Below are 25,002 nucleotides of genomic sequence, written 5' to 3'. Positions count from 1 at the left end.
AGAGTTATAATGTAAATATACATATAGAGTGATATTGTGAATGCTTTGTTTTAAGCTTTAAATATGGGTCCATGACGAATATGAATGTCCGAAATTGAAAGTTTAAAACTCGTACTTAGATGTCTTTACATTCAATTATTGAAAAATACTACAGCTTTTATTTCAAATGAAGTGTCATGTTTGACCCGAGCAAGACGCCCTATTAATAAAAGGCACAGATATGTGATGGACTATTTTTGTAAATCTAAAAGATACACATTCAGAAGGGGTGCTTTGTGTTATGTTTCTATCGTCAGATGACAATAATAATAATAATAATACGTTTCTTGCGTATTCTAGTTAGTTGACAATCATTCAAGATCTTTTAAATATTTTTTTCTTTCTTTATAGTTTTATCCCGTAAATAAAAGTGAGTAAAAAAAAATAAATCTAAATGACTTTTTTTTTTTTAAGAAATTGGAAACATACTAATGGAGCTTTACTCAGGTATTGCGAAGTAATTTTTTAAGTGATATGTATTTTTAAATAACAACATAACGCCGTTAATACAGTTCACATTTTAATAGGCCTACATTTTGCGCACACACAAAAATATAATATAACTAAAATGACGAGCTGTCCATGGTTCTGAAAAAGAAGAACATCAGAAGTCATTTTATATATTTGCAGTCTATAGCCTATATAAACATAAAATAAATCCGGAGCTTGACTGTCCATCATGTTTTTCATTCGTTTACTTGAGTTAAGGTAGCGTTTATCATACGTTTATTTTTCTCTCTGAAGCGTTATGCCCGTAAGTTTCCTTTTGAACTTTCTGCAAAGGTTTTTCCTGTTATTTAAACAGCATAATATTTATAAAAATATAAATGTGAATACTGAAAATAAACGTTAATGTAGAATATTAAAGTGTGATTTGAAATGAAAACAATGTGTTGTGAAAGAATCACTTAATTGGAGAAGCCCACGTGACTGCACGTGTATCCTCCGGTCATAAGAACAGGTGGTCGCAGAGCTGAAGGATCAGATCAAACACACACACACACACACCTCCTACTAAAGAGAGTCGTTTTTCTTTTATGATTGAAGCCGTCCTAAAGTTGTGTTAGGCACAACGTTACGTCTAAATCTTCTCATAAATTCTAGAAAGCTAAAGTTAAAGTTCTGTTGTACTTGTCAAGCGCGTGTGAGATTTTCCCGTCACTCATGAAGGTAGAGGAAGAGCTGAGGAGCGGCGGCGGAGCGGTGACCGGTGCTCGGGGCACCAACGACTGCTGCATCACCAGACTGCTGAGCGTCGTGGAGAGCGAGTTACAGGCCGGCCGAGAGAAGGGAGACCCCACTGAGAAACAGCTCAAAGTCACCCTGGAAGATTCCGAACTCTGGAGGAAATTCAAAGAAGTGACCAATGAGATGATTGTGACCAAGAACGGCAGGTGAGCCTCCATGAACCTGATGCCAAAGCTGTAAAAGTCTTGTGGAAGCAGTGGTGTTTGTTAATAACATTTGTTTTGCATAAACCTACGGTTTATTTTTCACAAATGACATTCAATTTCTTACATTCAAGTAAATTACAAGTTCTTATTGTTATACATTAAAGAACATGTGGTTATAATTATATAGTATTTAATTCGTGTTGTTACATTATTCGTTTTTTATATATATATATATATATATATATAGCCTAATTAGTATAAAGATTAGTAAAAAAAATATATATATATGTCATTCGCGTCAGTGTGATAGTTTGAATCTAAACTTTAAAAACAATTGCGTTAGTTTCCTTATGAAAATGTTTATTAATTTGTCAGTTGTTTATCAAATTTAGACAAGTTTTTAGAAGTTCTATATATATATATATATGTGTGTGTATATATATATATATATATATATATATATATATATATATATATATATATATATTTTAACACTTACATAAAGTGACCCCAAAGAAATATTTGGACACTGCAATTAGTAGGCTATTATTATTTATGATGTGTTTACATTATTTAACAAAATATAAAATCAAGTGACATTTATTTTAAAGCAAATCTTTTCCACAAAAGATAGCCTATTAGGTTTTTAAATGATTAAACAATATTTATACTATACCAAAAACTTCAATTAAATTTTTCAAAAATGTCTCAGAAAAGTTTGCCATGGAAAAAAAAAGGGGGTTGCAGATGCCAATGCAATGACATTCAAGCATTTTTAAATATTACTTGCGTATCTTAAAACTTTTAGGGGCCAGTGTAAACTTAAAATGGACTGTAATATTGTTTCTTAAGAGAACAGAAAAATGTTCTGAAAACAATTGTGTTAGTCTTAATCAATATTAAAATGTTCATTAATTTATCAGTTGTAATTTTAGTGTTTTTTTTTTTTTGTTTTTTTTGAAGTGTTCTCATTAATAAAATCAAACTATGTCCCTGTGGTCCAGTTATCTATCTGTTTTTCTATTAAAATGCCTGGTCATCCCCAGGCAGGTTGATCATTTTGTGTTGCTGGTATTGGCACTTGGTGGTGTTATGGTTTTTGGAACAGGCAGATTAATTTAATTGAAAAGGCTTGTTGTGGTGTTATCGAGCTGAAGGGTGACTTGACCAACTCATTCAGTAGTTACAGGTCAGCTCTGCAGGTGGGTGTCCTTCCATTTGCAGCCCCTCTTAAACGTGTTCTCATCCATAAAAAATAATCATGGGGGGAAAAAAAGTGGAAAATGACTAGCGTCCAACCTCTCATGAAGTTCATGCTTGTAGAGTTTTGGCAGGCAGTGTGAATCATTGTTGGGGATAACTTTTTAATCATTAATGTGAGTGGGTAACAGTTTTTGGATACATAAGATATTGTGTCTTAAAAAGATGTAGAAATGTAAAATCCCAAAATATAAACTCTTTGATTTCTTTATATGGAAACAAAAGAAGGTGTGTATTGGTCCATGTCAGTTGTGGCCAAAACAAAACTGGAAACCTTTGAATTTCATTGTATGGACAAAAGAGAAAATTAAATAATGCACAAGATGTTTCAAAAGTTTGTTCCTACACTTATAAAAAAAAGATACTTTGAAATCAATATAACACAAATATCTTGTTTTTTGTTTTGTAGCAGCAATGGCATAGAAGAACCATTTTGGGTTCCCTAAAAAACCTTTCAGTGCACCATTTTTAATCTTTACCTGAAGAACACTTAAATATAATTGTCTTTTATTGACATTGATGGTTCTGTGGAGAACCTGTAACATCCACAGAACCTTTTTATTCCACGAAAGGTTATTTTAAGTGAAATTTTTATTTATTTATTATTAATCTAAATAATTATTATTTAGATTATTAAAATGTTGTTTACACTAAGAAGAAAGAAAAGGTTCTTTTAAGAACCGTTCAGGTTCAAAATGGTTCTTCTTAGACATTGCTTTGAAAACCCCTATTAGAAGTGCTTTTTTAAGAGTGAAATAATCTTTTGTGCAGTGCACCATCAACTAAAAAAACTAAAAAATCTGTATTTTAACTGGTTCAGAAACACTTTTCACTCAGAAATTCCTAGTATGTTTCAGAAATAATTACCAAGAAACTACGTTGATTTAAACGGGGAAATTTTAAAATGGGAAAGACTGAAATAGTATTTCCTTGTAAAATAACTCTTATTTACTGCTTTGAAAAAGCTATATTTATTTATTTATTTGTTTTAGATCTAGCAAGCTTTCTTCTGTCCTTTGTAGGAGGATGTTTCCAGTTCTGAAAGTCAGCGTGACGGGTCTGGATCCCAACGCCATGTATTCGTTCCTGCTGGACTTCAGCCCTGCAGACGGTCACCGCTGGAAGTACGTGAACGGCGAGTGGGTTCCTGCGGGCAAACCTGAGCCTCATAGTCACAGCTGCGTCTACATCCACCCCGACTCTCCCAACTTCGGTGCCCACTGGATGAAGGCCCCGGTATCCTTCAACAAAGTTAAACTAACCAACAAACTCAACGGAGGCGGTCAGGTGCTGACATGCTGACACATACCAGACACAAAGTTCCCACTGCTCTTTCTTCGGCCGATTTCTCAACTAAATCATTCCCAGTAAAAGTCCCCCTGCACATTATTCACATGTAACACTCATGTTGTACAGGTGTGTAATGCCGTATGTGACCCGTTCCGTAATCTTGAGTAGCCTCTCTGGGCTCTTGTGTGTCCATACAGGCTTCTGTAGCTTTTAGGAGTCTTGGCCTGCCTTTAATCACCCTGTGCGCTGCCACAGGGAAATTTCAAGTGTGCATTTATACAATTAGTGCGCTCCTCTGCATCCACTTCACCTATGGAGCCCCTTTGTTCAGCAGGGACTGCATGTAAACAGGAATAAACAGCTCTTAATTGCCACTTTTCTCGTTTAATGCACTTCCTGCCGTTCAGACAGAGAGTGGTCTACTTCAGCTAGCCATCCTGGCTTTCAGCGGGGCCGCTGCGAGGTGCTCCAGCCCGCTCCATTCGAGTATGACTCCGCCACCAAATTATTATTGGTATTTACATGACCCCTCCCCTGCGCCCTCCCCGCCACCCATCCTCTTCTCCTCTATTCCTGTCTGTTCCCTATTTACCGGGGTTTTTAAACGCAGAGCTGGCAGCGAAGAGGACGATGAGAGAGAACCAGCTCTAAATGAAATAATTGCTGTGGTTAGTTGTACATTATGGTAATTACCTCTGTTTTTTCTATGCAAAATTAATTTAGCCATCAGTCCTTAGATGTTCAAAAAGGCAACATATTAAAAAAGGCAGCGGGGACAGAAAAGCACACAAAGCCCTTTATGTCCCCTGTAGCCATGCAGATGAGTACCTGCCCCTCATCAGTCATTGTAATCTACCAATTAGAGTAAAAAAAAAAAAAAATGATGCTTTTCTCTCTTGTTCCATCCGTCTCTTTCTCAGAATTCAGTCCATAGATTTATCCACGCTTGATGTGGTCACTGCAGTCATCCGAAGAATTTTTCGCACACACACTCAAAAAACAGAAAATGCGGTAGCACTTTATTTTACAGTCCTGTTCCCCATGTACATACTATGTACTTATTATAGTAATTACAATAACTATGTAATAACTAAGTACTAACCCTGAACCTACCCCTAAACCTACCCCTACCCCATGTATTTACCTTGTATTACCAGAACTTTCTTAGATAAATACACTGTAAGTACACTATAAGTACATGTTAGTACAAGTACTGTAAAATAAAGTGCAACCGAAAATGCAGTATCTAAATGTAAAGACCTACCAATACACAGTATAGTGTTATTGTCCGAATTTTCAGCTGATGACTTGGAATGCTATGACAGTTCTAATCCAACTTTTTATGGCATAAATAATTATGTATTGACAAAATATATCTGATTAGACTTATTATTCTTAGTAGGATAGTTAATCCAAAAATGAAAATCATGTAATCATGATTTCAGATCAAAAACTCCCCTGTCAAGTAGCTCAAAAACTAAATGAGGTTCTTTCAGCTGTTGAACATGATTTTATTTATTTTAAAGGGGTCATATGATGCCGTTTCAAGTTTTCCTTTCTCTCTGGAGTGTTACAAGCTGGTCGTGAATAGATAAGATCCCTAAAATTGCAAAGACTAAAGACCAAACCCAAAGAGATATTCTTTATAATAATATAATAAGAAGTTAAGACTCGTCCATACCCTCCTAAAAGCGCCTCGTTTAAACACGCCCTCATAACTCCGTCATGGTGTGGGAAGATTTGCATAACACCGCCCAAATGTTCACGCAAAGAAAGAAGGCGTAACTATGATTCTTGCTGCCACCGTCATGTCGTGGAGACCCTGTGTGTCTCATTGTGAAAGCGAAACTACTTTGTTTGGATTTCCAAAAGAGGACACAACTAGAAATCAGTGGTTAAGTTGTATTTACAACACTGTTCCAGAACAGTTCAACCCAAATATTCAGGGTGTGTGCAGCACATTTTACAGAGGACTGTTTCCTGGGAGAGTAGCCTACAGTGCCAGCTGTGAACAAAGGCTGTTTATATATAAACAACGCGTAAAAAGAGTCATTATAATCAATAATTATGTCCCCACGGAATGCAAAAAATGCCTTGTTTGTAATTGGTTTTATTGGTTTGTCTCGTTGTGCTGGGACACGGCATCACAGTATGGTAAGGGGCATAACATTTCTGTCACACACTTGAGGTATTCAGCTAATCACAATCCACTGGATAGCTGGCAAATCAGAGCACACCTCGCTTTTCAGACCGATGAGCTTTGTAAAAATCTATGCGTTTCAGAAACGCGGGGCATAGAGGAGCAACAATAATGTACAGTGTTGTGGAAAATAATGTGGTATTTTTTTAAACATTAAACCGCATCAACACATTGCATTACACCAAATACACTAAATAATGTTTTGTTTTTTAGCAACGTCATATGACAACTTTAAGGAATGTTGGTAACCAAACAGTTGATGATAGCTATTGACTTCCATTGTTTGGAAAAAATACTATGGAAGTCACTGGCTACGATCAGCCATTTAGTTACCAACATTCTTTAAAATTATCTTCTTTTATGTTCAGCAGAAGAAAGTCAGTCATACAGGTTTGGAACAACTTGAGGGTGATTAAATGATGACAGGATTTTCATTTTTGGTTGAACTATCCAATTTTGGTACTGTCAAAATAATTAGCACATCCATCAAAACAATTTTTGCCATACAGCACTGCAAAATAGCCACCATGTCAGGTAACTTTATACAAATATGTTGACATTATTATTAGAATCATTACAATTATTTATTATTCATTCCACCACTTAAGAAACCCAACCTTTTTGCTAAAACACTTGAACAAGCTGTGTTCAACCAAGTCTTTGCATTTCTGACACAGAACAACCTCCTTGACTGCAACCAATCTGGCTTCATAAGTGGACATTCAACTGAGACGGCCTTGCTCTCAGTTGTTGAAGCCCTAAGACTGGCAAGAGAGGAATCCAAATCTTCAGTACTTATCCTGCTTGAACTGTCCGATGCTTTTGACATTGTTAACCACCAGATCCTCCTATCAACCCATACTGGCAAAGGGCATCTCAGGAACCACACTTCAGTGGTTTGAGTCTTACCTATCAGATAAGTCCTTCAAAGTATCTTGGAGAGGTTAGGTGTCCAAGTCACAACATCTAACTACTGGGGTGCCTCAGGGCTCAGTTCTTGGACCACTTCTCTTCTCTGTCTACATGGCATCACTAGGTTCTGTCATTCAAAACCATGGCTTGTCATATCACTGCTATGCTGATGTTACTCAACTCTACCTTTTATTCCATCCTGATGATCCGACGGTAGTTACTCGCATCTCAGCTTGTCTAACAGACATTTCTTGCTGGATGATGGACCATCACCTTCAACTCAACCTTGCCGAGACAGAACTGCTTGTGGTTCCAGCAAACCCATAGTTTTATCACAATTTCACCATCCAGTTAGGCACATCAACCACAACTCCTTCAAAAACACCCAGAAGCCTTGGAGTTATGATTGATGATCAGCTGATTTGATTTGCTTTATTCAACATCAAGAAGATCAGACCCTTTCTTTCAGAACATGCTACACAACTCCTTGTTCAAGCTCTTGTTCTGTCCAGGCTGGACTATTGCAATGTTCTCTACTCTAGGCAGGTCTTCCAGCCAGTTCTATCAAACCTTTACAATTAATCAAGAACGTGGTAGCAAGATTAATTTTTAGTGAGCCAAAAAGAATACACATCACACCTTTGTTTATCAATTTGCACTGGCTTCCAATAGCTGTTTGCATAAAAATCAAGCCATTGATGTTTGCTTACAAAACTACCACTGGCTCTGCACCCATTTACCTAAATTCATTACTTCAGACTTATGTGCCCTCTAGAAGCTGCATTCCGCAAGTGAACGTCGCTTGATTGTGCCATCCCAAAGAAGCACAAAGTCACTTTATGGACTTTTAAATTAAAATTTCCCTCTTTTTACCTCCCCAACTCAATCTGAGCAGCTGAGTCCTTAGCCATCTTCAAGAATCAGCTTAAAACCCATCTCTTCTATCTTTATTTGACTCCCTAACTTTACCACACAATATTCAAATTCTTAAAAAAAAAAAAAAAATCGAACTACCCTTCTAATCTTTTTGTATTCTATTTTATTTTAATTTATTATGCAATTATGTGTGTGTGTGTATGTATATGTATGGATGCATGATCTATATATCATTGTTGTTTTTAATTGCTTCCACTGTCCTCATTTGTAAGTCACTGTGGATAAAAGCGTCTGCTAAATGAATAAATTTGATGTAATTTAACTACTAATTCGACATGAAAACTTTTAATCTAACAAAAACATTTCTTGAGCAGCATATCGGCATATTCAAATGATTTCTGAAGGATCATGTGACACTGAAGACTGGAGTAAATTCAGATTTACCATCAAAGGAATACATTACACTTTAAAACATATTAAATGGACATATTATGTGTTAAATATTTGATATGTATTGTTTGTGGATTTATGGGTAACTCATAGCTGAAAAATTAAATGTATTATACCCATTTACAACAGTTGTATAAAATGCTAAGGATGTGTTGATAATTCTTCTTTACACTCAAAAAAATGACTCTTTGGCTGAACATGATTCTATCATGGACAGTGGTTCCACATGTTTGTACCATGTTATTTGGACATGAATAAATCAAGTTATAAGGACTTGTCTACCTTTAGTTGAGTTTACTCAGTTTGCTTTAGTTCATCCTACATGAAATATCTGAGTAGAGATAATATGTTTACATCATGTAGAACCACTGTCCATGCAAGTTTAGCCAAAGTGTTATAAAAACATTAGCAAGTAAGATAACTTTTCTTTACACATGATGTTAATTGTTTGCAGTTTAAGGATGTTACTATGTGTACATCATACACTAGCACTCTCATTAAAGTAGCTTTTTTTTAAATTAAGTATTTTAGACGTTCTTTCAACCAGGTCCTCAACCCAACCACAAGCTCCACACTTCACCACAATGGTAACTCGCACAAAATACACCAATATAAAGTCTTTTAAAATGCCCACATAATAGAGCATTATACATGAAAAAGTCTCCTTATTATCACATTTTATTAAAAACTGCATAAAATAACACTTTATTTCAACATTTTCTCTCCCCATATCCAGTCCTGTGCAAAGCATGATGGGAAGTGTAAAACTTATTTTGAGGGACTTGATTGAAACATGTTCTTTCAAAATGAAAACTTTGTTAAACCAACGAGAGACAGGTTTAAGTCAGTTTAACATTACACAATCATGTTGAAATGAAAAATAGCCAAAATGGCATTAATTCAACATGAATTGTTCAGGTAAAGTGAACAAAACTAAAAATTCATTTTTTTGAGTGTACATTCAAAACCTTTGCCATTTTGCATCCTGTTTGATACCTCATTTAAAATTCATAAAATTAATTTTAAAACGTATAATAGTACAGTACGAACCTCGATTTGGTGTATTAATAGATCTTACAATCTTCTGTAATAATCTTCTTATTCTTCTCTTCTCTTCTCTTCTCTTCTCTTCTCTTCTCTTCTCTTCTCTTCTCTTCTCTTCTCTTCTCTTCTCTTCTCTTCTCTTCTCTTCTCTTCTGTTTACCTGCTCCAGATCATGCTGAATTCTCTCCATAAGTACGAGCCTCAGATTCATATTGTTCGTGTAGGAGGCAGCCACAGGATGGTGACCAACATCTCTTTCACAGACACTCAGTTCATCGCTGTAACAGCCTACCAGAATGAAGAGGTAAGAGCATCTTCACAAAATATTTTGGTTCAACATGTCTAACGAGATCATTCACCTAAAAATTAGAATTCTTTTAATTTAAAAATTCTGTGATTTAGTCATTCCAAAAAACAGGTCACATTTCTGACTACTATAGCCCTTGAAAAGTCTTTCCCATGCAATGAAAGTGAATAATCAAGCTCCTACTATAACTTGTACACTACAGTATACACCCACATCTTTCTGGGTGAACTGTACCCTTAAAATAAAGCTGTCATGTTTTGTTAAATCCAAAATATAATGACTGTGAGATATTTTACCCTCACAATCCTCTATGCTTTCTCCTTTCACAGATAACTGCACTGAAGATAAAGCACAATCCATTTGCCAAAGCTTTCCTTGATGCAAAGGAAAGGTACGATTCGTTTAAATGACATTAAACAACAAACACCGTCAGTGTCAGAAGATAAGTTTTCTCACCGAGTTAACAATGTGTACTTCAACTCATAATAATATCATAGCGGGCATTAGCGCTAGTCAAGCTAGCATGACTGTGCGAAATTAGCCATGATTAGCAACCAATTATTAAACGTTTATGCTTTGAATCGAGTGAGTGTGTGAGTAAAGGAGCTTGTTGGAGAGGCAGTGTGAAGTGAGAGTGAGAGATTTCGAGCAGCTACAGTGAAGAATGTGTGAGATATCACACAATAATGTTGGTGTTAAATTACTGTTCTCCAGTAAATGTAGTCATAACTTCACCAGAGCCAGAGGTACAACACTACTCAAGTGAGACTGTACAGAGAAAATGTAAACTATTAAAGGTGAATCTCATGAACGTGTTTCTCACCATTTCTCACTGTTAACTTGCTTAACATCATGCATATTACTAGCATATTGGTTGTTTATTAATACTTATAAAGCACATATTAATACCTAATTCTGCATGACCATATTTTACATCCCTTAATCCAACCAAATAACTAAATTTAACAACTACCTTACAAACTGTTATTAATAAGCAGCAAATTAATAATTTATTGAGGCTAATGCTATACTTAATAGTTAATAATGAGAATTAGACCTTAATAAAGTATGGCCAAAGAAATTATATTTTGCATAAAGCAAATGGTATAATATGCATTTATAATTAATGCATATTTTAGGACTGTATTTTGCTTTGTTACATCATATTCATGACAATTGAAAAAGATTTCAGACTTTTTTTTTATTAACAGAATTAAAGGGAGTACTACAAATGCTATTTTGATATAGAACTTGATTTTATATATATATATATATATATATATATATATATATATATATATATATATATATATATATATTATTTATTAGGGCTGTCAAAAATAGCGCGGTAACGGCGTTAATTAGTTGTTTGTCGTTAATTACGTCAAAATTTTTAACGCATTTCACGCATGTGCAGTGTGACAAATTATTTAGGTCAGGAAAGTCTCGTCGATCTCTGAATTCTCAAGATAGTAACAAACAGCGGCGAGCGACGCGACGAAAACACCGAAGAAGCTTAAGGTTTTACCCCATTTACTCTCAAATACATTCATGCCAAGCTCGATAAACAGAGACGACTTTGGTAGTTGATACGCTGGAGCTTCTTCCTGGTATAGCGTCCTGTGTTTCACACTGTGCATGCGCAGAACGCATACATGCAATGCAGTGAAAATTAAAGCTGTTTGAAAAAGCATTCGCATTTTTACTTGGTTTTACTGGCACTTGAAGCCTTCAGAACGTGAAAATATCGATCCTAAAGAATTTTGGCAGAGCAAATGAACACCTCCTAAAAACAAGAGTGCCCAGAGTGCAGAGGGCGCATGTTTGTGTTTCTGAGTTCATTCTTTAGAGTTTCTCTATGCATAATTTCATAGATATGTTGCTATAATTAACCACTGGTTCACCTAAAACTCTTACACTATCTGTAGTTAAATGGCATGGTTTGATATAGTGGTCAGGTAAATTTGATTAAGTAAATGTTAAACTTTTGAAATTCAGAAAAAAAAGCACCACATATTGATGAATCAATACATGAAAATTATGTATCTGTGTCCTGTTATTTATCCTTTGGTACGCATTTCAGAAAAAAAAAATGGTTAGGATTCAGGTGTATTTGCAAATAGTGATTAATCATGATTAATCCACTGAAAATTCTGATTAATTTGATTAAAAATTTTAATCATTTGACAGCCCTAATATATATATATGCATTACACAGCACAGTCCATACACCAGTGAAATATGAATACTAAATTTAATCAAATTATTAGAAAATGTTTGTGATGAAATTGAAAGTGATTTGTCATGATAATAGTAAAAGTATAAGAGAGATTCTGTGAGATGGACATCCAGTAAAAACCTGACAGGTGTCACATGATGTGCCTAAAAAGAAAATAAACAGTGAACAAAATTATGATAATGCAAGTACTCTTGCATACATTATACCGTTCAGTATTTTTAATACTTGTGTTAATGCATACAAATTAACACATGCTTTAAAAATATATAGTGAAAGTAAAGGTATTTAAATTGTTACAAAAAAATCAGTTTCTAGTTATTCATCATCAAAGATTTCTGTAAAAGAAAAATGTATCAGTTTTCACGAAAATAAGCAACACCCCAATTTTCATCAGACAACAATAAGTGTTTCCTGAGCAGCAAATCAGCATGTTCAAATGATTTCTGAAGGATCATGTGACTGAAGCCTGGAGTAATGATGCTGAAAATCCAGCTTTGAAATCACAGGAATGCATTTGTTACATGAGCATAAAAGAAAAAAATCTTACCAACCCAAACTTGAACAATAGTGTATGTGGTTCATTTATGTGTATTATTAATCATTCTGATATATTAGTCCTATATGTGAGGTTTGTCTCATGCATGACGCTTTCTCTCTCCATAGGAGTCATCCTAAGAATCATCTCGAACTGCCAGCTGAAAACCAGCATATGGGCATCCCACACTGTTAGTCATTCATTTTCCTGTTTTTGTCTTATTTATAGAAGGATTTAAGAAATATTTACAGCATTTTGTTATGTGAATCATATTTGTGTGTTTTTGTTGGCTGCAGGCGGATGGTTCATATCAAATCCCGACACCCTGTGTTCTGCCAGTGGTGGTAACTTTCCGTACCCAGGAGGTTTACCGCTTACTCCCCATCATGGGTACAAACACTACCCAGGCCTGCATGGGCACCGAGCAGCCCCCTACCCATCACCCTACCTGCCCCGCCATCATCATCACCACCACGGCCATAACTCAGGTGCAGTTTAATTAGGTCTGTAATTATAGACAGACATGTTTTTTTTTAGAAAGACAGGGTTTCCCACATGGGGGTTTATGAAGGAAATGCAGGGGGATTGTATGCTGATGAAAAGCTAATAATTAATAAAACTAAATAAAACGGCTTCTCACAAATTCTATTTCTGTATGTGCTGTGAGTTTAATGCATTAGTGAACACAGTTCTAGATTATCTTTATATTCACATTTTCATAATATTTAAAAATTTGTGGATAAAAGTGTACTGCATCTCACCAGTATTATATATATTATTTTGTAATTTTTATTCATTTATCAGATGCTTTTATCCAAAGTGACTTACAAATGAGGACAACAGAAACAATCAATATTAGAATCAAAATAACTAAAAATTGAAAACTGAAAGCTAAAACGTTATAAATACTACCTATACACATTTTAAAAATAAAGAAACGTAACATTTAAATGTAAAATTAAATAAACAATTACAGTATTGTTCAAAATAATAGCAGTACAATGTGACTAACCAGAATAATCAAGGTTTTTCGTATATTTTTTTATTGCTACGTGGCAAACAAGTTACCAGTAGGTTCAGTAGATTGTCAGAAAACAAACAAGACCCAGCATTCATGATATGCACGCTCTTAAGGCTGTGCAATTGGGCAATTAGTTGAAAGGGGTGTGTTCAAAAAAATAGCAGTGTCTACCTTTGACTGTACAAACTCAAAACTATTTTGTACAAACATTTTTTTTTTCTGGGATTTAGCAATCCTGTGAATCACTAAACTAATATTTAGTTGTATGACCACAGTTTTTTAAAACTGCTTGACATCTGTGTGGCATGGAGTCAACCAACTTGTGGCACCTCTCAGCTGTTATTCCACTCCATGATTCTTTAACAACATTCCACAATTCATTCACATTTCTTGGTTTTGCTTCAGAAACAGCATTTTTGATATCACCCCACAAGTTCTCAATTGGATTAAGGTCTGGAGATTGGGCTGGCCACTCCATAACATTAATTTTGTTGGTTTGGAACCAAGACTTTGCCCGTTTACTAGTGTGTTTTGGGTCATTGTCTTGTTGAAACAACCATTTCAAGGGCATGTCCTCTTCAGCATAGGGCAACATGACCTCTTCAAGTATTTTAACATATGCAAACTGATCCATGATCGCTGGTATGCGATAAATAGGCCCAACACCATAGTAGGAGAAACATGCCCATATCATGATGCTTGCACCTCCATGCTTCACTGTCTTCACTGTGTACTGTGGCTTGAATTCAGAGTTTGGGGATCGTCTCACAAACTGCCTGTGGCCCTTGGACCCAAAAAGAACAATTTTACTCTCATCAGTCCACAAAATGTTCCTCCATTTCTCTTTAGGCCAGTTGATGTGTTCTTTGGCAAATTGTAACCTCTTCTGCACACACCTTTTTTTTAACAGAGGGACTTTGCGGGGGATTCTTGAAAATAGATTAGCTTCACACAGACGTCTTCTAACTGTCACAGTACTTACAGGTAACTCCAGACTGTCTTTGATCATCCTGGAGGTGATCATTGGCTGAGCCTTTGCCATTCTGGTTATTCTTCTATCCATTTTGATGGTTGTCTTCCGTTTTCTTCCACGTCTCTCTGGTTTTGCTCTCCATTTTAAGGCATTGGAGATCATTTTAGCTGAACAGCCTATCATTTTTTTCACCTCTTTATAGGTTTTCCCCTCTCTAATCAACTTTTTAATCAAAGTACGCTGTTCTTCTGAACAATGTCTTGAACGACCCATTTTCCTCAGCTTTCAAATGCATGTTCAACAAGTGTTGGCTTCATCCTTAAATAGGGGCCACCTGATTCACACCTGTTTCTTCACAAAATTGATGACCTCAGTGATTGAATGCCACACTGCTATTTTTTTGAACACACCCCTTTCAACTAATTCAACTAATTGCCCAATTGCACAGCCTTAAGAGCGTGCATATCATGAATGCTGGGTTTCATTTGTTTTCTGAGAATCTACTGAACCTACTGGTAACTTGTTTGCCACGTAGAAATAAAAAAATATACGAAAAACCTTGATTATTCTGGTTAGTCACATTGTACTGCTATTATTTTGAACAATACTGTATTAAGTTATATATATATATATATATATATATATATATATATATATATATATATATATGCAACCATAATGCGACCATTAACAGTCATCATTGAAGCATAAATGTACAAATGTGTCTGTAAATTATTCAGATGTTATCTTAAAATATTGGGGTTACTTCCTAGTATTTTATGGTCAAAGGGTTTGGCTGACAAAACCAATGGGAACCACTGTATTAAGGGAATGATTCATCTAAAAACCTAAATCAAGATATTTGTTCACTCACCATCATGTTTCAAACTTGTATGACTTTCTTCCTCCTGTGTAAAACAAAAGGAGAAATGTTTTAAAATGTACCAGTCATTAATTTATCTATAATAAAAGTAAATGGGGGTCCATACTCAAGCTCCAAGCCGACAAATAGTTTACATATCGTATCGCTTCAAGTTTTCATGGTTGTCAGTTTTTTCTTTATCTCACTTGAGTTTTCTCATTTTTCTTTGAAGTGTCTCTATCTGAGAATCTGAGTCCAGGTGCTGTGCAGATGTTCTCTGGTCACGAGGGATGGACAGGTGTGTCTTCTTCTGGTCCTGCTGCAATGCTGTCTGTGCAGCCCGCTCCAAGCTCTCCTGGAGCCAGCAGGTCCGAAAGAAACGACTTTTAACTCTTAGGTAATATGATAATATTCCCAACAATAAGTGAATAAGCTCATGTTATTTTCAGTCAGTATCCATGCCTGTGGACTGTGAGCAGTTGCACTGTATCATCCAGTCCTCCGGGGGGCATTGTGAGCGCCACACATAGCCAGGAGGAGCCCGGAGATGGAGGATCCACCTCAACATCACCCTGCTCTCTGCTGCAGGGCCACGGACCAACCAGCTCGGAGGGTCGTGTGGATCAAGCCAATCACAGTAGGGTAGGCGGGGTGAGCTGGCCTTCTGTCTCCACCCACTCATTTTGAGTGTTCTCATTTATTTGCAAAGAAATGTACATGGTCTTTGAAGATTGTAAGTGTACAGCTGGTTCTGACGTGTCAATGGTCCTGTCCCAATTGACTCCATCAGCCATTTCTCTCAATCTAACTTCTTTTATCTTTTATGGTAGAAAAATTGAAACTGTTTGTGCTTTCAGTGTGTTGTAAACTTGTCGTAATATTGTATTTTGGTATATTATATTAAGTCATTGCAATGGATCTGAGCACAGCTTTTGTGTTAATGTTGTCGGCAAAGTCACTGATTTTCTAACAGCTGCACAGAGGTCATGTCATTCAAAAAAGAAATAATTTGCATAAAAGCATCATTCCTATAATTATAAATGTACATTAACATTCAAAAGTTTGGGATCAGTAAGATTATTTTAGGTTTTTAACTCTTATGCAAACCCTCTAATAAAAAAACAGTAAAAACTGTATAATTATAGAATATTATTATTATTATATAAATGAACTGTTTTCTAATGTAATATAATTTAAAATCTAATTTATTCCTGTGATGGTAAAGCTGGATTTTCAGCATCACTCCTCCAGTCTTCAGAGTCACATGATCCTTCCGAAATCTTTCTAAAATGCTGATTTGCTATTCAAGAACCATTTCTGATTATCATCAATGTTGAAAACCCAATGTTCTAGCATTTTCATGGAAATTGGGATATATTTGTTCAGGACTCTTTGATAAATAGAAATTTCGAAAGAACAGCATTTAATTAAAATAAATCCTTTTTAACATTACAAATAATTTTACCATCACAAGTATTAATTTTGTTTAAAAAAATAAAATACTTACTTACCCCAAACCTTTGAAGGGTACTCTACATGTAACAAACTCATTCCTTTATCTTATATTCTTATTTCTTTTCACAGTCATTTTTGGTACATTTGTACAGTCTGGTAATAAGTTCAAAGCTGTTATCTGAACACAGAACATCTGACTGGAGTAACTCAGAGAGAAAGCTAAACACAGCTACAACTGTGGTAAAACTCTACAATTAGGCCCCAGCATAAATGGTTAATCAATTAAACCACTTTGGCTTGTGGAACAAGCCAGTGTTTTGGCAGGCACAGTGATTTTGCTCTTACCTGGACTTTTTCCCTCCACAACAGCAAACACATTCATTCACGATCTCTCTTTCTCTCTCTCTCTCTCACACACACATTCATTGCATTCACACTTTCACAGGCAGAAACACATACACATTACAGTTGCATTCACACAACTACTCACACAGCTCTGCTTCCTCCAAAAGCAGGCCTCACTTACCCGCAGTTTAAAATGCTGCATAAAGAGAAGACAATTATTCCCCCATCATATTTTTCCGCTCTTGAAAATGTTATTTTAATCGTGCCGGTGGAGTGGACCACTCTGTTGTTTTCACATGAGTGTAAAAAATAATGACGGCTGTCCAGTGAATGGGCCCTTGGCATGTTTTGGCCACTATGGGCATGCAGCAGACTCACACACACACACACACACACACACACACACCGTCTCTAAAGGACCAAGAAAATTTTCAGAATTTTATTTTCTTAATCCACTGATCTCTTATATTTTCATTTTCCATTTCTCTTATATTTTCATATTAGTACTTATTTTTGGTCTGTGATGACAAATTGTATTTTAAGCCTTTAAAAATGTTGAAAATTGAAAAAAATTAGAGTACCTGATAAAAAAAAAAAAAAGCCAAATACTGATATATGACCCCAAACTAACTAAATAAATATAAATAACTAGCACTTTATATGATGTTAAAAAGGTGACTATAATAGTCTTGAAACTGACTGCTAGTGCACCATGTACCTGACATGTTTAATAATACATTTAACAAAAAGACAAGAACTTATGTACAAAACTTGTATTGTTTTGCTGTTTTTTTTAAAGGACAGTTCACCCAAAAAATGTAAATGTACTTCACTGTATTTGTTCTGTTGTTTGTGATATTGCTCTGAAATCACATTGGAAGCCTTAACTTGCCATTACACATGTACCATTCTTTCATATTGATATGAACAATATATTGCAAATAAAGTCTGAGTTTCATCATCTGTTAGTTGCCGCCTAGATACAGTGACTCAATGTCCATGTCATAGTCTTTCCTGGGAGGCTCCTCTGGGCTGGAGGACTCCTCTCCGAGCGTCCTCCACCACGGGAGACGCATGCTCTGCATCAAGGCATTGTGGGATTGACGTGCGCGTGTGGCCACAGGGCAGGAGCGGCTCAGGAACAGATTCACATCCTCCGCTCTGGCATCCTTCAGCGACGGCGCATCTAAAATGAACAAACAAATGAGTGACTTTAGATTGGTGGTTCTCAGTGCCCAAAAAAAACTATAACACAGAAGCAGGGGGGTGCAATGTCTATGGAAAAATTTTAAAATAAAAACAGTGAAATGATAATAAAATGCATGATGCACGGTCCAGTTCAGACCGAGGTTTTCATAAAAACAAAGTTTTATAAAATGATAAACTTCACATTTTATACTTTGAACCATTTTTAAGAAAAAGCAATGACTCGAGTATCAATTACCACATTATTTTACACAGTTTTCAATCAATTATATAATTCAATAATATAAATGTGTCTTAATTGTTGTTGAATTTTATAATGCATAAGCATTAGCTTGTCGATCCACCATTTCATATGTACATGTTTGCTGCATAAAAATATGGGTACATTTTTCATTCCCGCCCCCTGAATAACACAAGATTTAAAAATGTGTGACATTTAATATAGAGGTATTGCACCAGATACATAATCTATGCAAATTTCCAAATGTAGCCACATCTGAAATCAGGCTTGCACAGCTACAGTAGAAGCTTCTGCGCTCACATGAAGTATTTAGATATGTTTCGGGAATTCCTGAAATCATACTTCACACCAGTATATCAGCTATAGATTTAGGTACGTACTTAGTAAAAGCTCCAAGTCTGTGTTGATCTGCGCAAGTAGAGCCTGTCTGTGCTGCTCCTGCGCTCGATCGGATGCTCTGTGGATCAGGTGCTGGTGCAGGAGACTCTGTGCTCTCTGATGGAGCTCCACACTGCCCTCTGAAGACTGCACAACAGAAGAAAAAAAATGAATGAGTCACTTTTAAAATGAACATTATACAAAAGAGAATTTGGCTATATTTGGATATGGCTTCATTGAAGCTTTAACTCCAAGGAATAAAATACCAAGAGAACACAAAATGTGATTTCTTCAAGGTGACTCACGGGATGTAGAGAGAGGTGCTCCTGTATGTGTTGCCTGAGCTCCGTTCTTCTCCTGTCAGTCAGTCCTCTGGGTCCTTTTAACGGCGTGAGAATACTTCTCTGTGCTCTACGACGTTTTAAAAACTGCAGAATCTGACAAAGAAGAACATGAGCACATAAATGATCAAGATTATCGGAGAAAAACAACTCAACCTCTTTAATGTATTAATATGACAAGTGTACAATGTTAATTTATTTTCATATGTACAAATTCCATGGTTATTAAAGTGAACTTAAACTGAAACCATAAAGAACATTTATGCTACTTGAAATGCACTTAAATCTAAAATAAATGAGTAAATACGCTTATTTTAGCTAATTACCAAGGTAACATTTCAAAATTGTATTAAAGCTGAACTAAAAATAAAAACTACAAAACAAATATAAAAAATATACATTATTAGACGACTCTGTGGAATACTTGATTCTGATTGGTCAGTCACCACTTTCCTAGGTATGTTATTTCCTGATAACTAGTAAAAACTAATAACACAGGCTCATCTGGGTAACTCTGTTGAGCTTTATTCTGCAATAACAATGGACCTTACTTAGAATAATAAATTAATAAAACAAAACCTTTTTTTATTATTATTTTTCTTTAATGAAAATGTAATAACTCATTCAAACCATTAGGAGAAAATATAATAGTATCTCAAGGATATTAGCCTGAGCTCCTGACACTGTAAACCAGGTTAGCTGTACACTCACGGCTCTCTGTAGAGTGACAGCAGCTCTGTGCTGTCTGAGAATGTATCTGTGCTGCTGGAAGCTGCGTCTCTCTCGGTGTCCTCTCCACACTCTCTGAATCAGCACGGCTGCCTTGTTCTCCAGCTCCCCCAGGTATCTCTCCACCTGGGCTGAGAGAGGAAGACAACAGACTTTCATTTGTTGACATGCTTGCTGGCTATATTTCCAGTCTTCATTTCAATTGTTGTAAATGTGCTTTTGTGTTTGTTTAGTATTTTTTTCTGAAATACTAGTTGTTATTTCATTCAAAAATACATTTAAATTTCAGTTTACAATTTTCAATTGTTTCAGCTAGTTTCTAATGCAGTTTCTGACTTTTTATTAGTTTTAAGTGTTTCATTTAACATTTCCATTTTATTTTATTTCAGCTTTTTTCAATTAACAAAAATGTTTTTGGTTAATGAAAACAACCCTGATGCATACGCACAACAAGGTTACCACACTATGTTTGATTTGGTGTTTGTTACCAGCCGGCAGTATCTCCATCAGATGAAGCTGGTGTTGGCGGAACTGTCTCATGGCTCTCTGTCTTCGCAGACACACTTGATGACGTAATTCTTCTTCTGCGCGATGTCTCTCAGTGTGTTCCTGTTGTCGCCTGCGCTTTTCCCTATTGCACAAAGATAAATCTCATTTACCTAAAACATAACAAAGTGTCCCTAAATGGTAAATGTCTTCATTTCACAGATGGACTCACCAAATCATTTTCTTACCTGAAGCTGCGCTGTAATGTGCTGACCGCTCTGGGGAGTTTCCGAAGTCTTTTCCGGGTCTGATGGGCTCTCCAGGCTGCCTGGATAATACAAGCTGCTCGCACACACTCCTCAGATGACTCCTTCATTTATATACAGTATGTAGGGAAAAGAAATACACAACAAACAGCCAGTATAATTATAAACGATCAGAAGGATAGTGGAAAATGATAATTATGAGTATTTAATGAAAGAAACTTTAAAGAAATGGTTCATCTAAAAATTAACATTTGAAGAAAATATACTCTCCCTCAGGCCTTCCTAAATGTAGATTTAGTATTACATCACTTGCTCTCCAATGGATCCTCTGGAGTGAATGGGTGCCGTCAGAATGAGAGTCCAAACAGATGATAATCTGGTGAGGTCAACAGCTGCATGTTTGTAATAAACAAACTAATAAATTACGATTACTGTTAAATTAAAGTTCTACACGAATGTGTCAGACTTTGATCTGAGAAGACAACAGGAGACTTTCACTGGAGGAAGTGTTACTATGGATAAAGTTTTTAAAGCCTTAATGATGGATTTGTTTATTACAAGCACACAGATTTTTGCTTCACAAGACATTAATTGATGGACTGTAGTCATGTGGAATATTGTGATGTTTTTATCAACTGTTTGGCCTCCCATTCCGACGGCACCCATTCACTGCAGAGGATCCACTGGTGAACGAGTGATGTATTGCTATTTTGGATTAATTAATATCTGTTCTGATGAAGAAACAGACTCCTCTACATCTTGAATAGCCTGAAGATGAGTACATTTTAAGCAGATTTTTTTAGTTTTGGGAGAACTATTCCTTTAACTATCATCACAAGTGGATTTAAAGGATAAAATAAAATGCTACCAAATGTAAAACATGTCTACATTAATGCATTAAGCAGACACTCTGAGCTAGTGGCCACTGACCGTAGTGTCTCTCCATGGGACGTCTGACCGCAAGTGATCAATAAGCTGATCCAGAACAGAGTCAAAGCCTTTACCACGCCAGTCTTTCACAGCTAAATCAGCCAAACCTGCAGGACCAAACAGTGGAAGACAGGTCGAAACACTCAGCAACTAAAACTTGAAGATGCTTTGAGATCTAAAGAGTGCGACTGTACCTCTGTATCGTTTGTGAATGAGATGATGGGTTGAGCTGCTGTGGTCCATAATCAGAACAAGGGTCTTTACAGCTGCTCTGCCAATCACAGGATTCGAGCTACTGGACATTTTATACACAATATCATCCATGATGTCAGTCAGAGCCCTGTTTCCCATCTCAGCTACAACAGCACTTCAGAAACATAGGGAGAGACAGAGGTATTTGAGTATTTAAATGTGAAGCAGTTACTTGGATAAAGGCTGTATTATGGACTAGGTGGCTTTCTGTTGTACCCGTTTGCCCTGAAGATATTGTTCCACATGGTGACAGTAACAATGGAGACGTCGTCATCTTCACAGATTTGGATGTTCTCATAATGTTTAGATCTCAGTACTGAGAAGAGAATGCTAAAAACGTCAGTTTCATTTCAGTTCAAGCTAAAATCCATCTCTAAAGACATCTTGTGATGGTTAATTTGTTCAATTTATAGAGGAAGTTGTTTACCGTGATGAATGAGATGTGTATGAGCCCTGAGGAGCCAGCCAATCGAATCAAAGACTTTTCTAAATAAACGGATTATCTCATTATGTGCCTTGTCCTGTTAAAAAGAGACATGAAGTGATCTGGTTGGTTACTACTCAGCTAATAAAATTATGTTCTTAGAACTTTTTACTAACATTCCCATTATTTATGAATGTGCTCTTAAAGTTCAAAAGCTGAAATTATAATAGTATGAAACAAATAGTATGTTTTTAATGTTTTTAAAGTATGTTTTTAATGCCCCATGAATGATGTAAACAACATTAATCAAGACTTCTATTACAGTTCTATTGCAAGTGTGATATGATAATATTTAATTCTATTATGATTACTGGTAGAAGTTAACTTTCAGAGAACCTTGCCGGAACATTTGCCAAAGTTCTGAAAACGTTCCCCGTTAGCTGGGTGCGGTCTCTTGTAATCAAAATACAGCAATTATTATCAAAATAAGATTTCAAATTATTATTATCAAAATAAGACCTCCAAGATTTGTCTCACTCTGGAAGGGTTTATTTTGCATTAAAACATACTAGCTGACTGTACAATAAATAAACCTTGCTACTTGCTGTTTTCTGTGATTCAGGAGACTGTAATATCTTACCCGCAAAGCTCTGTTCATTAGACGGTCTGCAAGAAAAAGAAGGCTTTCCACCACAGAAGGCAGAAAATCGTGACTAAACACCTCCATGTCTCTGAAAGCTCCCAGACCCACACAGCATGTGCTAGTAGAACAGAAACATGCTTTAAATCTGACGCTGCGCATGACAACAGTACTCAGCTTGTGTTTCTATCTGAATACCTGAGGAGGTCTGCCATCTGTGTCAGAGCCGCATAGCCTCCGTGAATCTTGGCTGGACTGAATCTCAGGGAAGAGGAGCAGTACTGCAGCACACCGTGAGAGTAAAGACTCTGTTTGCATGCCTCCAGATCCCTCTGATTTCCTAAAGACTTCCTGTCTAAAAGATCTGTTCATGACAGGGATTTGAGTTCATTCATGTAGGTCAGGAGATACATGGTTGTATATTCTAGAACAGCTGACATGCAACATGTTTCAATAATAACTTATTATTATTGTAAAATTAATGTACATGCAGTTTTATGAGCTTGTATGAACTGAGAGGTTATAACTTATAAAGCATTTGTACTGCATGACTATTTGGGTGAAATGCAAAAAAGACAGCTTTAAATTAACGAACTTAAACAGTGATAAATGAAGGGAAAAAAGAGGACTTGCATTATCTTTACCTTTTAATTTAGAAAGCACGTCGTTAACCTTGTTTTCGGATTTTTCTCGAGTGTCTGCGACCAGATCCTTCAGTTCTGGGCTCACTTTATCTCCTGATGGACCCATTGCGCTGACCAGCTCGGATAAAACGTGTTCGATTTTATATATTAAAAACCCATGTCGAATGTCAAGAGTTTATGTAGTTTATCCCTTCTCATATTTTTGGTGAAGATTTAACTTCCATGATTGTTTTGTCAAGAAAAGCGACAAAACAGAAGGCAACAGACGAAAGCCAGTTCGGTTTCTACGGAAACCTTACGTCATCACACTGCGACCCATCGTGTTGCAAATTGTTAATATATATATATATATATATATATATATATATATACTTTTTCACACATGACATGATGTTGTATTATAACAATAATCAGAATTTTTGTTAAAATAAAATACAAATTCACATATCCTTTTCATATTTCTGACTGACTGTTGTGTAATTATGCTAATCAACTCCAACTAGGGTAAAAGCAAAACTAGTGTGAGGAATGTCTTGAATGTGTTTGTTTGGAATAAATGTTTATTTTTTGTGTTAATAAAATTTTCTCTTAACACAATGCCAAGTTGCCAGCAATGTCGTTATTTCCGCGACAACAGCGCCTCCAACTGATGAGTCGATGGTTTAGTTGTAAAAAAAAATTAACGAGGGTATACTCCACAATAATTAACGTAATTTTGCACTATTAAGGTGTTCCGTCTTTGCTTTAGAGATGATCTGTATTAATTAGATAATCGAACTTGTTAACAATATCCTATATTAATATATATTGAAAGTTACCGCCTGAAAACTCAAACTAACAACATTTTGTGTTACCTTAGCTGGTTTAGTTGCTGCTTTTAATTCCTCGGTTAAATTAAGAGTTTATAATCTAGAAATTGAACAAAACATGGTCAAAATAGCTACACAAAACTGGGGTTACATTTGTAAACAAAATAATTTTAATTTATCGTTTTTAAATGTACTTTGATCATTCAAAATATATCTTAGGCTATATTGTGCATTGACCCCAAAAGTGTAGACCCAAAAATAACCTTTTTTGTTTTGTTCAAAAATTCACTGTTTGTGACATGAAAAGCACACAAATAGAGATAACATCCTCACTTTAATCGTTACGTTTAGACAGAACCGGTGCACTTTTTCTTGAGCTTCTCAGTTAGCCAAGCATTTTGTAGGCTTACGCAAAGTCAACGTCATTTCTCAAACCCATAGCATCTTGGAAGGC

General features: G+C 35.9%; 2 protein-coding genes across 2 annotated transcripts; one reads left to right on the top strand and one right to left on the bottom strand.

The window, feature by feature from the left end:
- The first annotated feature begins 464 nt into the window (after positions 1-464).
- Positions 465-17,805, top strand: tbx19 (T-box transcription factor 19). Its single transcript, XM_052559267.1, has 8 exons — positions 465-1,433; positions 3,716-3,980; positions 9,635-9,769; positions 10,102-10,163; positions 12,675-12,736; positions 12,843-13,034; positions 15,635-15,770; positions 15,852-17,805. Exons 1-8 carry the CDS (start codon positions 1,204-1,206, stop codon positions 16,087-16,089), a joined length of 1,320 nt encoding a protein of 439 aa, XP_052415227.1. The 5' UTR covers positions 465-1,203; the 3' UTR covers positions 16,090-17,805.
- A 105-nt stretch (positions 17,806-17,910) lies between these two features.
- On the bottom strand, positions 17,911-24,039 carry iqcb1 (IQ motif containing B1). Its single transcript, XM_052559266.1, has 13 exons — positions 23,740-24,039; positions 23,294-23,459; positions 23,096-23,216; positions 22,459-22,552; positions 22,248-22,347; positions 21,974-22,146; positions 21,780-21,886; positions 20,832-20,953; positions 20,586-20,728; positions 20,080-20,228; positions 19,333-19,464; positions 19,030-19,174; positions 17,911-18,388 (listed from the first exon to the last, which is right to left on the bottom strand). Exons 1-13 carry the CDS (start codon positions 23,843-23,845, stop codon positions 18,168-18,170), a joined length of 1,779 nt encoding a protein of 592 aa, XP_052415226.1. The 5' UTR covers positions 23,846-24,039; the 3' UTR covers positions 17,911-18,167.
- Positions 24,040-25,002: the final 963 nt, after the last annotated feature.

Source organism: Carassius gibelio, chromosome B6, assembly GCF_023724105.1.
Source record: "Carassius gibelio isolate Cgi1373 ecotype wild population from Czech Republic chromosome B6, carGib1.2-hapl.c, whole genome shotgun sequence".
Taxonomy (NCBI): Eukaryota; Metazoa; Chordata; class Actinopteri; order Cypriniformes; family Cyprinidae; genus Carassius; species Carassius gibelio.
Note: the sequence above shows the minus strand (reverse complement) of the source record. Positions and strands in the feature narration are given on the sequence as shown.

Bases quoted from the DNA above. Each gene is read 5' to 3' on its own strand.
- tbx19 (XM_052559267.1), top strand. From the start codon at position 1,204: ATGAAGGTAGAGGAAGAGCTGAGGAGCGGCGGCGGAGCGGTGACCGGT. The intron at 3,981-9,634 runs GTGCTGACATGC...TACCTGCTCCAG, and splicing joins AACTCAACGGAGGCGGTCAG to ATCATGCTGAATTCTCTCCA. The intron at 9,770-10,101 runs GTAAGAGCATCT...CTCCTTTCACAG, and splicing joins CAGCCTACCAGAATGAAGAG to ATAACTGCACTGAAGATAAA.
- iqcb1 (XM_052559266.1), bottom strand. From the start codon at position 23,845: ATGGGTCCATCAGGAGATAAAGTGAGCCCAGAACTGAAGGATCTGGTC. The intron at 20,729-20,831 runs GTAAGAAAATGA...TTTGTGCAATAG, and splicing joins ACATTACAGCGCAGCTTCAG to GGAAAAGCGCAGGCGACAAC. The intron at 18,389-19,029 runs GTACGTACCTAA...TGTTCATTTTAG, and splicing joins AGACTTGGAGCTTTTACTAA to ATGCGCCGTCGCTGAAGGAT.